The sequence below is a fragment of the Trichomycterus rosablanca genome, chromosome 1 (assembly GCF_030014385.1).
Source record: "Trichomycterus rosablanca isolate fTriRos1 chromosome 1, fTriRos1.hap1, whole genome shotgun sequence".
Taxonomy (NCBI): Eukaryota; Metazoa; Chordata; class Actinopteri; order Siluriformes; family Trichomycteridae; genus Trichomycterus; species Trichomycterus rosablanca.
The window spans coordinates 63,616,171-63,631,055 of record NC_085988.1 but is presented as its reverse complement, the minus strand read 5'-3'; the positions used below and the strand labels follow the sequence as shown (position 1 = coordinate 63,631,055).

The 14,885-nt window shown below is 41.5% G+C and overlaps 1 protein-coding gene across 4 annotated transcripts in view; it reads right to left on the bottom strand.

Moving 5' to 3' along the window:
* The window catches only part of sbf1 (SET binding factor 1), a 126,799-nt gene that overhangs the window by 65,470 nt on the left and 46,444 nt on the right, over nt 1-14,885 (bottom strand). For all 4 annotated transcript variants that reach the window (XM_062994732.1, XM_062994745.1, XM_062994733.1 and 1 more), the window contains exons 2-3: nt 8,587-8,672; nt 1,056-1,193 (exon numbers count right to left, since the gene is read on the bottom strand). In XM_062994732.1, the coding sequence (XP_062850802.1) occupies nt 1,056-1,193; nt 8,587-8,672 (224 nt within the window). The remainder of the gene's footprint in view (nt 1-1,055; nt 1,194-8,586; nt 8,673-14,885) is intronic.

The following is a 14,885-nucleotide window of genomic DNA, read 5'->3' as shown; positions in this document are numbered from 1 at the left end:
CCTGTTGTTCAGATATGGGCGGGACTAAGCCGGATGGAGTCTCTCTCACATGACTGGTGCAATTACGACCTCTGATTGATGGCGCCTGCACAGAGATGAGAAAAGAGTGCTCTCAGGGTGTGTCCTCTCCGTACACAACGCTGAGCTGCACTCGTCAAAGTGCAGGTGATAAAATGCATACAGCATGCTGCCCACATGTCGGAGGGGGCATGGGTTAGCTTCGTTCTCATCAATCAGAGCAGGGATCGGCATTGGTGGAGAGGAAGCATAATACAATTGGGTATTGGACGCGCTAAAAAGGGGAGAAAAAGCATAAAGAAAACAAAAACATTTTTAAAAAATTATACGAATTAAGAAATTTAATATCATTTTAATAACTTCAATTATTAATTTCATATGAATTAATAGATAATTTTATAAATGAATAAATATATATATATATATATATAGGGTTGTCACTTTTCCAGGAATTACTGGGAAAGAACATGCAAACTCCACACAGAGAGGACTCGGACCCCTCAACCTGGGAATCGAACCGAGGACCTTCATGCTGTGAAGCAACAGTGTTACCCACCAAGTCACTGTGCCAAGACTGTGTTACAAAATACGGGAATCTGAAAGTACTGACAGGAAAAGTGTATTATGGTATTAACAGCTTTGCGACTGTCATTTGTTGAAAAGGTAGGGTAAGCTAGAGAGGCCGTATTTTTAGCTGTTAAGCTACTGGGCTAGAGGTCCAAATGTTGTTTGTTCAGGCCCACCACCAGCAAGTTGCTACTGTTGGACCTTGAATTCCTCAACAGATCCCAAAATGTAATTAAACAATAGTGACTATAACGCTACATTTTGGGTTATTTAAAGTATCAACGTCTTCCTGGTCCTTCCTTAAGCCAGTCTGGCCATTCTACTCTGACCACTTCCAGCACCAAGGCTTTTTCTTCTGCAGAACTGCCACTCACTGGATGTTTTCTGGGTATTTTTCACCATTTGATTCTTTTAGCGCAAATTAAGACAATAATAAACAACCTTGCCTTCTGTATCGCTCTGTTGTTTACCTGAGGGTTTTCTACAGTCTCCCAGAAGGTGAAGCAGGCACAGTAATGGCGCTCTGAGTTGATGTCTGTTAAGACGGCCACAAAAAAAGAGGGGGGCAGTCGCTCTGGTACCAGTTCCCATCCGCTAGGCTGACAGAACTAAAAGAAAGAGAGAGGGGGAAAAAATAAAGCAACAAAAATTATATAGCAGGGTTAGCATAACAGAGCAATGTGACATGTAGGGGAAGTTCATTTGTTTTTTATATTCATCAAAAACTTTCTTCTGGTCAGGGTAACAGCAGGTCTGGTTCCACTGGGACTACCCTAAACAGGGTACCAATTTATTACAGGGCTTTGGACACCATCATCAGACACAGCCAGTCATGCATGTGTAAATGCCTAGACAGACGACAGCACAGCTGAGATTCAAACCCAAATCTTAGGGGTAATGGGCTAGCACAATAGACCGCTGTGCTACCTATACCACGGCTAAGTAAATATGACTTTCACCCCTTATTTGCCCCTGCATACACTCAAAACCCAAAATTTACGACAATTCCACAGATGAACGACACAAAACCAGACTGCATCTGTTTATTTTTTGCCTCTTGTCACGAAAAATCGATTCGTGTTCACACTGGAAGCATCATCACTGCCTGTGGCCGTTTGGTTGCCATGGTTTAACAGATGCCAAGCAAAAAAATTGGGAATGTGATGGCAGTACAGCAACTTTAATCAACTTTTAGTTGAACTTTGATCAACTTTTTTGCATCGCTAGCTCTGCCCACTTAGTGTCGCTAATGTTCGCTCCGCCTTTTGTCGCCAGAAATCACCAGCTGTAATTGAAAATAAATAACAGTCGGCCGCTTTGTCCTGTCGCGTTTCTGCCGGTCTGAACATAGGGTAATATTTTACTGTGAAAAGAACAAGATCTTTACGTTTCAGCAGTGCTACAGACCTGGATGGGCACTAAAAGGACACAGATTGCCGTGTCATTGGGACGGAGGTCGTATATATATATATATATATACAGTGTATCACAAAAGTGAGTACACCCCTCACATTTCTGCAAATATTTTATTATATCTTTTCATGGGACAACACTATAGAAATAAAACTTGGATATAACTTAGAGTAGTCAGTGTACAACTTGTATAGCAGTGTAGATTTACTGTCTTCTGAAAATAACTCAACACACAGCCATTAATGTCTAAATGGCTGGCAACATAAGTGAGTACACCCCACAGTGAACATGTCCAAATTGTGCCCAAAGTGTCAATATTTTGTGTGACCACCATTATTATCCAGCACTGCCTTAACCCTCCTGGGCATGGAATTCACCAGAGCTGCACAGGTTGCTACTGGAATCCTCTTCCACTCCTCCATGATGACATCACGGAGCTGGTGGATGTTAGACACCTTGAACTCCTCCACCTTCCACTTGAGGATGCCCCACAGGTGCTCAATTGGGTTTAGTCCATCACCTTTACCTTCAGCTTCCTCAGCAAGGCAGTTGTCATCTTGGAGGTTGTGTTTGGGGTTGTTATCCTGTTGGAAAACTGCCATGAGGCCCAGTTTTCGAAGGGAGGGGATCATGCTCTGTTTCAGAATGTCACAGTACATGTTGGAATTCATGTTTCCCTCAATGAACTGCAGCTCCCCAGTGCCAGCAACACTCATGCAGCCCAAGACCATGATGCTACCACCACCATGCTTGACTGTAGGCAAGATACAGTTGTCTTGGTACTTCTCACCAGGGCGCCGCCACACATGCTGGACACCATCTGAGCCAAACAAGTTTATCTTGGTCTTGTCAGACCACAGGGCATTCCAGTAATCCATGTTCTTGGACTGCTTGTTTTCAGCAAACTGTTTGCTGGCTTTCTTGTGCGTCAGCTTCTTTCTGGGATGACGACCATGCAGACCGAGTTGATGCAGTGTGCGGCGTATGGTCTGAGCACTGACAGGCTGACCTCCCACGTCTTCAACCTCTGCAGCAATGCTGGCAGCACTCATGTGTCTATTTTTTAAAGCCAACCTCTGGATATGACGCCGAATACGTGGACTCAACTTCTTTGGTCGACCCTGGCGAAGCCTGTTCTGAGTGGAACCTGTCCTGGAAAGCCGCTGTATGACCTTGGCCACCATGCTGTAGCTCAGTTTCAGGGTGTTAGCAATCTTCTTATAGCCCAGGCCATCTTTGTGGAGAGCAACAATTCTATTTCTCACATCCTCAGAGAGTTCTTTGCCATGAGGTGCCATGTTGAATATCCAGTGGCCAGTATGAGAGAGTTGTACCCAAAACACCAAATTTAACAGCCCTGCTCCCCATTTACACCTGGGACCTTGACACATGACACCAGGGAGGGACAACGACACATTTGGGCACAATTTGGACATGTTCACTGTGGGGTGTACTCACTTATGTTGCCAGCTATTTAGACATTAATGGCTGTGTGTTAAGTTATTTTCAGAAGACAGTAAATCTACACTGCTATACAAGCTGTACACTGACTACTCTAAGTTATATCCAAGTTTCATGTCTATAGTGTTGTCCCATGAAAAGATATAATGAAATATTTGCAGAAATGTGAGGGGTGTACTCACTTTTGTGATACACTGTATATATATATATAGTAGGGCTGGGTATCGGCACTAATTTCCTGGATCGATTCGATTCGATTCGATTCACAAGGTCCCGATTCGATTCCCGATTCGATTCCCGATTCGATTCAACACAGTTAGGCATATTTGAGTTACATTAACAGGTTTTGTTTAAATATGTACAGATGTTCAGAGAACGATCTGTACAAAGAACACTCATTATTAAAAATATTTGTGTATTTTGTTTACATAAATAATTAATCCAAAACAGAAAACAGTAACATTCATTTTTTATTATTATTTTATGTCTGACATGCTACAACAGTGTAAATGTAATGTAAACATACACCTGGCTGTTGAACAGCTTATGCCAAGTTTACACTACACGACACTCTGATTAACACCTGGTCGCTGTAATGTTCACACTACACGACTGATCGGCGATGGGGGGTTTTACACTACACCATCTATCACCAGGGGGAATCACAGGCGAGCTTCTCTGCTCTCCAAAACTACGTTTTGTCACGAAAACAAACGTGAGAAGTGATGAAAGGTTTAATGATACCAAGTCCAAACATGCACATCAACAAGTAGCGAGAGATCAAAGTTTGTGCGCTGATGAAATAAAGGAATCTGAGTGGATTTGGCAACACGAGCAGCATGGCTTGTTCTATAGTGAGTTGGAGGTTAATAAATATTTTGTTTTGTAGAGAACGATCAGGTCAGAAATACTGTAAAACTCGCGTGTGCTGATGTATTCTGATAGAAACTATATTGCGCTCCACCACCTGTTTACAACCTCCCCCCTGTGTTTCCCCTCGCTGTTTCACACATCGAGTTTTGATCGCAGAGCGAACCCTCCCGAACCCGTCGCCGAGCGAAAATCAGTGCAAAGAGTTGTGTAGTGGTCATAACTTGAGCTTCTGCCATGCTAAACTGATGTGCAGGTCAGATCTCGTTGCATGAAAAAACACTGGCTGGTCACGCGAAATTAAAGGGGGTAACAGATTTCCGTGTGCACCGTAAAAAGGGGCGTATTTAAAAGATCGATCTCGCGTTTATATGAATCGATAACGGATCGTTCAAATAAAGATCGATTCGAATCGAAAAATCGATTTTATAAACCCACCCCTAATATATAGACTCTGCAATGGATTGGTGCCCTGTCCAGCGTATTCCTGCCTTGTGCCCACTGTTTCCCGGTGAAACTGGACCCATAGTGACCCTGACCAGCATAAAGCAGTTGATGAAAATGAAATGGAAAAATGAAAAAGTAATAACATAAGTACATTTTTATTTCTACAACTTCATAGTAAGGCTGGTTTTTAATAGTGGTTTTGGAATTAATTGTCCATCAAGCTCACAGCCAGATGTTAACTTCTTTTTGCCCTTATAGTATATTTACGAATCATTACACTAGCCCAACATTACAGAGATTCAGGTTCCAATCTCCGCAGTGCTACTGACATGCTGCCTTGCAGGCACTAAAGAATAGTATGCCATTCATGATGCAGAAGTGTGCGACACTTTTTTCGAATCATGAGCCATAAGTGAGAACACTGAGAATCCGTCATACAGTCAAAAACACTGACTCATAAAAGCCAAAAATAAAATGAATTTTATTCATCAAAACTAAAACTGGCATGAACTGGTTCTTGCTTTGAAGTGGAAAATGCCTTCACAGACTGAGGAGCCATAGTGGGCCATGAGGCCATAGTGGCTGCACAATGCTGGCAATCATGAGTGAGTCAAGAGGTCAGATGATGATAAATAAAAACAGGCTTGGTGTGGCAAATGATTGACATTTTAATTTGTCATTTTGGATAGTATTAATTAATTAATCTTTTAATATGTAGGGCAGTGATAGCTCAGTGGTTAAGGTACTGGACTAGTAATCAGAAGGTTGCCGGTTCAAGCCCCACCCCTGAGCAAGGCCCTTAACCCTCAATTGCTCAAAATTGTGTTCAGTCATAAATGTAAGTCGCTTTGGATAAAGCGTCTGCTAAATGCTGAAAATGTAAATGTAATATACAGTACATACATAAATGTAATATACATGTAAAAAGATATTTGATGGGACAAACATTCTCAAAAATCCTTTTATACAGCCAACTGGAATAGTTTTAACCTATGAAGCTCTGATCTTTGTAGATTTAAGTACCACCGTGGATGCAGAAATTGTTCAGACTACACTTAATCACTTATAATGTGTTTTTAATTTGGCAGCAGTTAATACTTTCTGGATACGTCTTTACAAGCTTTGAACAACTGGATTTGGGCTGTTTATCCCATTCTTAATCGCAGATCTAGACCTCCCTTAGATTGAATGTTGAACATCTGATCTGTCACTTGACATCTTTAGGTCAGTACACTGATGCTAGAGGAGTTTAAGTCTGGACTCAAGAACATCTGGATCTTGCCCCAAAACAACTCCAGTGTTCTCGTCATGTTGAAACGTAATGGGTCACCCACGTCTGAGTTTGTGTGCGCTCTTGTGGAGGTTTTCTTTGAGGGTTTTCTAATATTTGGCTGCATTCATCCGTACCTCCATTCATACCAGTCTCCAGTCCCTGCCATTGAGAAACACCTCCATAGCACAATGCTGCCACCACTACGTTTCACAGTGGGAAAGATTTAAGGCAGATGATTAGAAGCATCTGTTTATGGATTTTGTCATGACACCAGAGACATCTTACACCTCATATTGCCAGAGTCCCGGGCTGTCATATGCCTTTTACTGAACAGTCGCTTCCGTCTCGTCTTTATGTAGTGATGCTCTATAAAGACTGTTGTCCATCCAACAGGTTCTCCCATCTCTGCACAGGAATTCTGGAGATCTTTTAGAGTGACCACTGTGGTCTTTCTAACCTCCCTGACCAAGGTTCTCTTTGCCCGGATACCAAATTTGTCTTGACAGCCAAGCCCGGAAGCATTCAAGGCTGTACAAACATTTCAAAATTATTGAGGTCAGTGTGGTCCTGGAAAGACTCAAAGTCTTAGATATTGTTTTATACCCTTGTTCTGTACTATGACTTGCCCCAGTGTGCTCATGAAATCCAAAGACAGTGGGTGTGTTCGAAAACCTAGTGAGCTCTCTACTTAAACAGCATTTTACATCATCCTATGCACGCTCCAGAAAAAGAGGCTGTTTGAATTCTTAGATGCCTTGAAATGCTGTCAAGTAATGCACCTTAAATCTGAACGCTATTTTGACAGAATAACAAGAGAGCATCCGATGCTGCTTTAGTGGTGAAGTCAATCCCAGCATTCAGTGCAGCACAATTTTTCCCACAGAAAAATAAAAAACGTGGCGGATGGTGTGGAGAAAAGAACAAGTTATTTTTAAACGTAAATAAATTATTATTGATTTTTAATTTGTATAAACTTGCACAAGTGTTTATATTTGCAAGTTCGGGCTTGTCAGCGAATTTAACGGTTTTCGGTACACGGATGTTAGTTGACATGCTAGTGCATTGTGCCACCCCATCCCATTGGTTTGAATGGCATGAGGCTAACTGTGTTAGCTTAGTAAGTGAAAACCGATGGAATCTCTGTCTAAGTAGTGCGTTCGGATAACCTGCCTCATAAGTCAATGACTTATTAGAATCCCTTCTACTGAGGCAGCTGCCCATGTAGGCAGTAAAACAGCAAGGCAGCTCACTAGGTTTTCGAACACACCCAGTTGGCCCAGATGGGCAGCTAAATGAACTTTCTTTATCCCCAGGGGGGAATCTGGAATATATGTGGATAACTAATTATTAAGTTCAGGTGTAAAGGGAACCAAAGGCAAGCAGGTGTGTAAATTATAATATTAATTATAACTGGCCCTTTTCTGTTCCTGGATAGACTGACATGTTTGGTGTAAAGAAAATCCAGTGGCCTGCACAGAGACATCATCTCATCCCCATTAAACACCTTTGAGATGAACTGGAACATCGTAACTGTGTGTGTGTGTAACTGCAATACATTAGAGCATGAACCTTAGGTGGGTCGTGAGCCAAAAAAACGGCTCACGGACAAAAATCATAATAATTAAATGAACTTATTTTAACAGTCACATAAAAAATGAACTTGTACATGAACACCCCCCTGTGGAGGCTTTACATTACACATTGTAAACCACAGTGGGACCAGATTGCCAAGCTTGATGTGTTGTCTAGGTCAGGGGTTTTCAACCTTTTCGGACATGCGCCCCCCTCCGTGTGCCGACCGCGCATCTGCTCTGACTGACGGAGAACTTTTAGCTCCACGGACAGAACGAGTCTGACTCGGTTACCGCTCTGTGGTAATAGCAGTTTAATTAAGCCTGAGCTTTTTAAAGTAAGCGAGTCACACAGAATGTTCCAGTAGCTGGTGTTTATTTAACACCACGACATTCATTAATAACAGTAAAAACGGAGGGATAACTGAGAAAAGAAACTTACGATTTGGTTCAAATGAATCGACTCATGACTCACTTCCAGCGATACTATACACACACGTACTGTAACGGTCATTGTTTTTGTCACTTATTTTCACTGTTCGCCCTATTTTTAAGGTTTTTTTCAGACTGGACTGGATAACATTAAACAAAATGAATTGCTTTAGTTTTAGCAGTAAAAAAATCTCGTAATGCCACGCCCCCTGGACAGGGACTCGCGCTCTCCCCTGGACAGGCGCCCCACAGGTTGAAGACCCCTGGTCTAGGTCACGGTAAAAAAACATGGACAAAATGTGGGTCACTTAAAAAAAAAACTTTGAAACACCCTGCATTAGTACAAGACTTCCCAAGTGGTGTTTTGACTGAATTAATTAAGTTTGAGGCTGGTTAAGGCTGGTATGGGTGAGAATGGAGGATCCACTCCAAACTAATGCTCATGCTTTGAGAATGGGATGTTCAAGAAATTCATAGTTAGGTGTCCACATACCTTTAGCCATATAATTTACATCATGCATGTTCTGTACTTACCAGCTCAATACCCTGAGGGAAGGGGTTATCCTCCCAATCTTTCTCTGGGAATCGCTGGAGAATCCGGCCTTGACCCTCACTTCCCCCTACACAAACACAAACACACACACACAGGGTTAATGCTGAAACTGTTATCTACACCAGAAATAAACAATGCTCTACAAATCTGACCTGTCTACAGGCAAACGCTGAACGGACTTGTACCGATAACACCAGCAAGTCAGACGTAAAAATGCTTCCTTTAGTAAAAACACAGTAATGATAATGTGGGGCGTCGTGTGCTTGTTGGGAAGAACAACAAGGCCATCGTAACAGATTTATATATCAATACATTAACAAGTACTTTATTAGGTACATCTATCTGCTACATATGTCTATTGCTTAGTTATGAATCTATACCTACCATACAGATGAAGTTTGGAGGGCCGTAGCCAAGCCTAGTGGTTAAGACACAGGACTAGTAATACAAAGGTTGCTGGTTCAAGCCTCACCACTGCTAGGTTGCTGATGTTGGGCCCTTGAGCAAGGCACTTAACCCTCAGTTGCTCAGACTGTATACTTTAATGTAGTGCTGGACAATAATTCGATATTGATATACAGTATATCGCGATAGAAAATGTTTCAATAACGGTGATATGATTTTTAAACAAATTCGAACGATATATATTACGTCAGCTTTGCCGGTGTTACTTTTTTGCGGAAGCATTTTTGCACGCAGGTGTTCCCACAGGGACGCAATTCAACAGCGCACCTTAAGTAGTTCTCCATCAAAACAGTGCAGTAATACACTCAACATAAATGTCAACCACCAACACAATTACAGAAGAAGTACTAGTACTGAGTACTAATGATACTTAGTAGTTATACTAAGTTATAATACTTATTAGTTGCGGCGCGCTAAGAGTAAAGGCACCAACGGGCTCTGCGTGTTCCACTGTTGCCAGATTGGGCGGTTTTCCTCTAAATTGGGCGGGGATTTTTTTCCAAAAAACAATTTAATGAAATTTAAATAACACTTCTATTTAACAGAAAATATTCAGTTTTAAGAAGCCCCAGCATTGTAGAAGGATATTAAAAGTAAAGTCAATTTTCAATGCTGATTTGGCTTAATAGTGCTGGTCAGTCTGTCATATTCTTGAAAGAAAATTAAAATTAGTTTTCCATGCATTCACACTGGCATGTTCTGGGGTTCAGATGAGTCTCATCAGTACACACAAGTTTGCAGTCAAATGATCAAGTATTGCAAAGGAATATCTTTGAAATTCTTCCTCGTAATGTTAAGGTTATAGGCTATATTTTAGTTTTTCACTTGTCAGGGAAAATGAGAAAAAAAAATAAAAAGTTTATTATGCTAGGCTTGATGTAATTCTACATTACATTCACTGCCTGTATAGGTAAACGAGTGAGTGACCAAAACACTACTAGATCAACAGCTACTAGCCACATACAAAAATAAGGTATCAGACATCCACAAAGTTGAATCAGTTCATCTGGACACAAGTTTGTTGTAGAGATACGTTTCGTCACTCAATCCGAATGACTTCTTCAGTCTGAAGAACTTTGAACTGATTCAACTTTGTGGATTTGTGTAGCTGGATTATTGAGCATGCATCAACAGAAGGTTTCTGTGCCACCCCTGTGTGAGCAATGGTCTCAGTCTGGCCACCCCTATGGAAATTGTCTGGCTTTGCCACTGTCCACAGTTGAAAAAGAAGCAGATGAAATAGCTGATAAGAGATGAAGGACTAATTCAGTGGTGTATTCAGCTTGTATTTCTTGCCAGAAACCAGAAAAGAGGTTTGCAGGTACCGCCATCCAATTTTGGTGTTTTTGGCAGTTTTTCTGACATTTGTATTATTCATATCGATATCGGAATTATATCGTATCGACCGAAAATAGGAGTTATATCGTGATATACATTTTAGCCATATCGTCCAGCCCTACTGTAATGTAAGTCGCTTTGGATAAAGGCGTCCGCTAAATGCCAAAAATGTAAATGGAGGGAGACAATTACTGACTGGAGCTGTTGCTTATGTTGTTAGTGCAGTGCTGAGAATAATCCACCACTCCAATAACATTTGGTCAGTGTGGGTCCTATAAGGATTCTATATTTATTTATTTTATTTATTCAGTAGGATTTTATGTCATGTTTTACACTTTGGTTACATTTGAGACAAGACAGGTAGTTTAATGTCAAACACAATTTTGTATCTCCAAGTCACCTCACTTGCATGTTTTTGGACTGTGGGAGGAAACCGGAGCTCCCGGAGGAAACTCACGCAGACACGGGGAGAACATGCTCCACACAGAAAGGACCCGGGCAGTGTATGTGTGTGTTTACGTATTGAGTGCCTTTGGGGATTCCATAATCAATGTAAAAGTGTGCTTCTCTACACATGTGATCATCTCTTTAAAGGCTGTGCTCAAAAGAGCAAGCCAGTAAGGTATTCTGCTCTCTGTAATTTGTCTATGTACAGTTTATCTCTTACTTTATAAACTCAGCAAACTCTAAAGACGCTCGGTTACACTAGCAATCGGTTATGTCCAAAATGTCCAAATCTTTTATGTTTGTACTTAAATATTTGAAATTAAGCAAATAAAAGAAAACCCCTTTCACCCCACAATGGAAGGTTATTACAGAGCGCACGCACACGCACACACAGTGCTGGACAGTGAACAGTACATGTAGTCTGAAAGGCTGACGTTGCGTACAGAGGAACAGTGAGGGTCAGTGTGTAGATCAGAGAGCTCGTTCCCAGCAAGCGCACAATCAAAAGCAAACGTTTAACCTGCTAAATCTCTCTGCTCGGTTCACTGATCCTAAAACTGGCAAAGCCTATCTGTCCCAACTCCTCTACAAGGCTGTAAAAAAGTATTTGCCCCCTCCTAAATGCCTTATTCTATTGTTGCACATTTGTCACACTACTTTTAATATTAAAACAACTCAATTAAACACAAAATGTTTTTTTAATGATCTCTTTTTCTCCGATTTATTCCCCCAATATTATCCCCTAATCTAGTCATATCCAATTACCCTGATTGGTTATGCTTCACCTCCACCAATACAACCCTCCACTGCTAACTGAGGAGCTTCGCAACTGACACACGCCCTCCGACACGTGAGCAGTACCGACTGCATATTTTCACCTGCACGAGGCGAGTTCATATGCGGATCAGCCTTGTGCACGGAGAGCCACACCCTGATCAGCATTATTCCCCAACTCTGCGCAGGCACCATCAATCAGCCAGCAGAGGTCGTAATTGCACCAGTTATGAGGAATCCTGGTCCGGCTCCTCCCACCCTGAACAACAGCCAATCCTTGTTCATGTGGCCGCAGATGTATTCGAAATCCCCGCTCTGGTGTGCCAGCATATTTTACCGCTGCGCCACCTGAGCGGTGATGATGATTTTATTTGTAGACGAAAAATGCTGTTTAGCTCTACCTGTCCCTATGTAAAAAAAAGTAAATGCCCCCTTAGCTACTAAATCAACTAGTTCATTAACAACCAAATTCAATTAAAATTGGGTTCAATCTCACTAGACACACCCAGGCATGATTACTGCCAAACCTGTTTTATCTGAACATCACTTAATTAGGACCTGTCTGGCAAAGTGAAGAAGGATAGAAGTAGGGATGTTCTGATCACGTTTTTTTTGTTCCCGATCCCGATCATTAATTTTGATCCCGATCCTATACCGAGTCTCAAACCGATACTTGTGTTTTCTAGATATTGTCTAGATAAGAACTAGATAATACTGTTCACACAGTGCACACTTCAAGTACATTACAGTTATTCAAATTAATCCAATGTACATGTTTAACAACTGAATAGCTCTGCAGTGCTGTAGGAAAAAAATTGCCTGCATCCAAGCTATTGCTTAATGTTCTTTTATTTTTACAAAATAAAAGTAAACAAAATTAGTGCAGCATTGTAGTAGTAAAACTAGAACACTCAAAATGTTGTGACAATGGTTTGATGGACGTTTCTACGCGAAGTGAGTGTGTTTTGACCCTTTGGGACTTCCATAGTGCATGGAATAGCGTGCTTGGCTAACGCGATGACTCTAGCTGTCCGCTATTCGGTACCGTAACAGAAGAAGTTAATAAAGTGTTCTGCTCCTGACAATTTGTGAATATACCGTGTATTTATTTCTTTATTAAGCAAGTGCATCGCTACGACGCTCGGTTACATAACTAAGCCAATCAGAGTGCTTGATACTGAGATGTCGTTCAGTCTTGTAACATGGTAACGCTGTATGTTATGGTCCTGAAGTTTTCATACGTGGATTAAAAGTTACTGTTTTGTAGACCAGTGTGATCCTCGACTCACACACCATATAAACAGTAAAATTCTACAGTAATGAACGCAGCTCTGCTCCCACCGCCTCGTGAAACGCTCGCATTACAGACATTACACTTCACTGTTGGACTTGTTTCACTTTCCAATTTAAAGTATTTCCACACAGCGGACATGAAGACGTAAAACAAAAGATCGGGATTATGATCGGCTTTAGTAAAGCCGATACCGATATATTAAAAAATGCCTTGATCGGCCCCGATTCCGATCTTTGAGATCGGATCGAGACCTCCCTAGATAGAAGGTTTCAATAAGCAGCACATAATGCCACATTGTAAAGAGATTCAAATATAATTCAAATACAGATGCCAAACAAAATCACTGAAATCTACCAGTCTGGAAAGGGTTATAAAGCCAGTAGAACTCTGAGACTCCAGCGAACCACAGTGAGAGCCATTATCCACAAATGGAGAGAACTTACAATAGTGATAAACCATTCCATTAGCGACTGACATTTCACCAAGAATGCCCTGACAGCTAAATAGTAAAATATCTCAGACATAATAACTATAATAATAGAACAGCGACAAACTGACATCTAATTTCTGTTTGCAGTTAGTCCAGAGTCAACAGAGCAGAGGTGAAAGTCATCGCTGGGCGGCAGAGAGGGTAAAACACGCCCATGCTTTAGTGCCAGTCTGCAATGCTGTATTACAGACTGCTGGTGAAAGTCAGCAGAAATAAAGACTGCAGATCCTGAAATCCTGAAGAAAATATTAGTAGGCAGAGTATAAAGCGCCCCACCCTGGTTCATTGAATCGTCCAGGTCATGTGGTGTGAACTGTTTGCTCAAGCATGATTCAGACACACTGTGCACCTGATCCACTGAGTCATGGTGCAAGTAAAGAAGGAAGTAAGGTGCAGACTGACCGTCACAATGTGTGTCACAGCATTCACTGCTGGTACAGTCAGAACTGGACACAAGCAATAAGGAAAAGAAAAAGCCTTTTTCTTTACTAATGTTATGCTTCTATAAACCCAATGTTCCGACTGGCAGCAATTTGGGCTATTTAATTCAAGCATATTCTCCCTTTTTCTCCTTTTTTAGGATATCCAGTTAGTCTTCCACGGCTGGGGACCCCAATCATGTCCAAGAAGGGTACTTACTTATTAGGAATTTAACATCAACAGGTAGTAGGGATGTCCCGATCCGATCTCAAAGATCGCAATCGGGCCCGATCAAGGCATTTTTTAACTGATCGGTATCGGCTTTACTAAACCTTTGTTTTACGTCAGCATGTCCGCTGTGTGGAAATACTTTCCAACAGTGAAGTGTAATGTCTGTAATGCGAGCGTTTCACGAGGCGGTGGGAGCAGAGCTGCGTTCATTACTGTAGAATTTTACTGTTTATATGGTGTGTGAGTCGAGGATCACTCTGGTTTACAAAACAATAACTTTTAATCCGAGTATCTAAACTTTAGGACCATAACATACAGCTTTTACGAGTTTACGTGTTTACAAGACTGAACGACATCTCAGTATCAAGCACTCTGATTGGCTTAGTTATGCAACCGAGCGTCGTAGTGATGCACTTGCTTAATAAAGTACACGGTATATTCACAAATTGTCGGGAGCAAAACACTTTATTAACTTCTTCTGTTACGGTACCGAATAGCGGACAGCTAGAGTCATCGCGTTAGCCAAGCACGCTATTCCATGCACTATGGAAGCCCCAAAGGGTCAAAACACACTCACTTCGCGTAGAAACGTTCATCAAACCATTGTCACAATACAACCACAGAAAAGTTTGTTACAGTTACAACAGGGCAGGCAATTTTTTTCCTACAGCACTGCAGAACTATTAAAGATCGGGATCGGGAACAAAAAACGTGATCGGGACATCCCTAACAGGTAGTTACTTGGTACACTATCAGTTCACAAGTTCAATGTCAAACACAGTCCTGTACAATTTTGTATGTACAATTCACCTCACTTGCAT